At 54.3% G+C, this 1,754-nt stretch overlaps 1 protein-coding gene across 1 annotated transcript in view; it reads right to left on the reverse strand.

Moving 5' to 3' along the window:
* Nucleotides 1-1,754, reverse strand: part of SHROOM3 (shroom family member 3) — a 17,936-nt gene that overhangs the window by 4,401 nt on the left and 11,781 nt on the right. Inside the window, exon 10 of the mRNA XM_010136000.1 lies at nt 605-1,123. Within this exon, the coding sequence (XP_010134302.1) occupies nt 605-1,123 (519 nt within the window). The remainder of the gene's footprint in view (nt 1-604; nt 1,124-1,754) is intronic.

The following is a 1,754-nucleotide window of genomic DNA, read 5'->3' on the forward strand; positions in this document are numbered from 1 at the left end:
GCGCCGGGCAGCAGCGCTGCCCTGCTTAGGTGTTGTCTGGGGACCAGCTCTGGCCAGGACCCCATCCTCGCTGCGGGGACCTCGGCACAGCTCAGCTGCCCACGGCCACACTGACCATCTTAGCTGGCATGGAGCACTACAACAGTCTCCGTCTTAAAAACGCCCCCAGAGGACTTGGGCTCCTCGTTGCATCCCCCTGCAGTGAGGAGGTGCCCCCCATCTCTCCTGCCAAAATTTGCCCTCTCGGGATCTTTCTGCCTGCCACTGCTTTGGTTCTGGTTTTACTCTCCTACCTCTGTTACCGAGCTTTGGACTGAACTGCTCCAGGTTACAAAGGTTATGATAGTAAAATCTAGAGGCATCTCCAGAGATGGTTCATCTCCTGCCCTGTTACCCGGCTCAGCGTTGTCTTCTACCCAGCCCAGAGAGACGAGCTCAAAGGCCACACATCTAGCCCAGCTCATGAGAAAGGGCGTCCAGAAATGAGCTGAGAAACTCGCTCTCCACCAGCGTCCACCTTCACGGACGCAGAAAAACTGAGTTCGGGCTTGTCCCTAGAAGCGAGCAGTGCTGTTAGCCCCCAACCCAAAGGAGCAGTGCTTACGTGTCGTCATCTGCTGCTGTCCTGACGGCTTTCTTCTGCCACATCTTCCTTTTCATGTTATTCTCCTTCAGCAAGCTGGTTCCGCTGGGGAAAAGCCCTTCCATTAAGTCCATGGTTGTCTTCATTTTGGAATCTGGATCCAGGATATCAGCCAGAGACTTGTCTTTATGGACTATTTCTTTCGCTAGAGCCTCCGACTTAATATCCTCTGGGCTCTTTTTCTGGGTGTCCACTGGAGGAGCTGCGCTGAGCGTCCCGGGGTCCAGGCTGCCGCTTTGCCACTCTCCAGTGATGACTGTTGGCTCCCTGTGGTTACTTTCAGGCTGAGTTACAGGCTGTCGATTGGCACTTTGAGGCCCTTCAGAAGCAGCAGGTAACTGGTGCTGCTGATCCACAGCAGGTGGAGAGATAGTCCTCTTTGACGCAGGTAGCGAGAGGGGCCAATTATTTCCACCGATACTGGTGCCCAACCCTGTCATCTCCCTCTCGGCCAGGGCTTTGGGAAGGCTTTTGGAGCTGCTAGGGACAGAAAAATTCTGTGAGATGAAGATAAACTTTCCACACAGGACCACAGCACATGGTGAAGGCCCAAGACAAGGAGGTTTTCCTTCTCTCTCACCTATTTTTGTGTCTTGCTTCTCAACATGGAAAAACCCAGAGCACGAAACTACTGGCACCAGCAGCACCCTCCCCCCTCAACCTGGACACTGTCTTTCCAGCTCAGAAAGAACTGGTGAGCGACAAGTCACTTTGGTTTTCTGCTGACAGGCTGGGGACATGGCGTCTCATCACCACCCTGAGCAGACTATGCTCGTTTGGCCTTTCCACGTTGGAGAAACCAATCCCTACCACAGCCCTGGCTCCTGGATGGAAGTCAGGGCAGCTCCGTGGGGCTGAGGGAGGCTGGGCTGAGCCAAACCGCTGGGCACCCAGCCCAAAGGCCTGTCCTTCAGGCGAAATTCCCTGTGCAGAGGGACTGGGACACGTTTGCCTTGTCACTTCTTGGCAGATAGTCACCGTTTCATAACAGCGCTATGTTGTGCCAGGTCTAAAATGTGTTCTGGGGAGCTCTGTTTGGAGAAACCATTGTGGGTTTCCACAGCGCGCTCTCAAAAACCAGTCACTGGAAGGAGTCAGCAGCCACTTTACA

This window comes from Buceros rhinoceros, unplaced genomic scaffold (genome assembly GCF_000710305.1).
Source record: "Buceros rhinoceros silvestris isolate BGI_N320 unplaced genomic scaffold, ASM71030v1 scaffold18695, whole genome shotgun sequence".
Classification (NCBI taxonomy): domain Eukaryota; kingdom Metazoa; phylum Chordata; class Aves; order Bucerotiformes; family Bucerotidae; genus Buceros; species Buceros rhinoceros.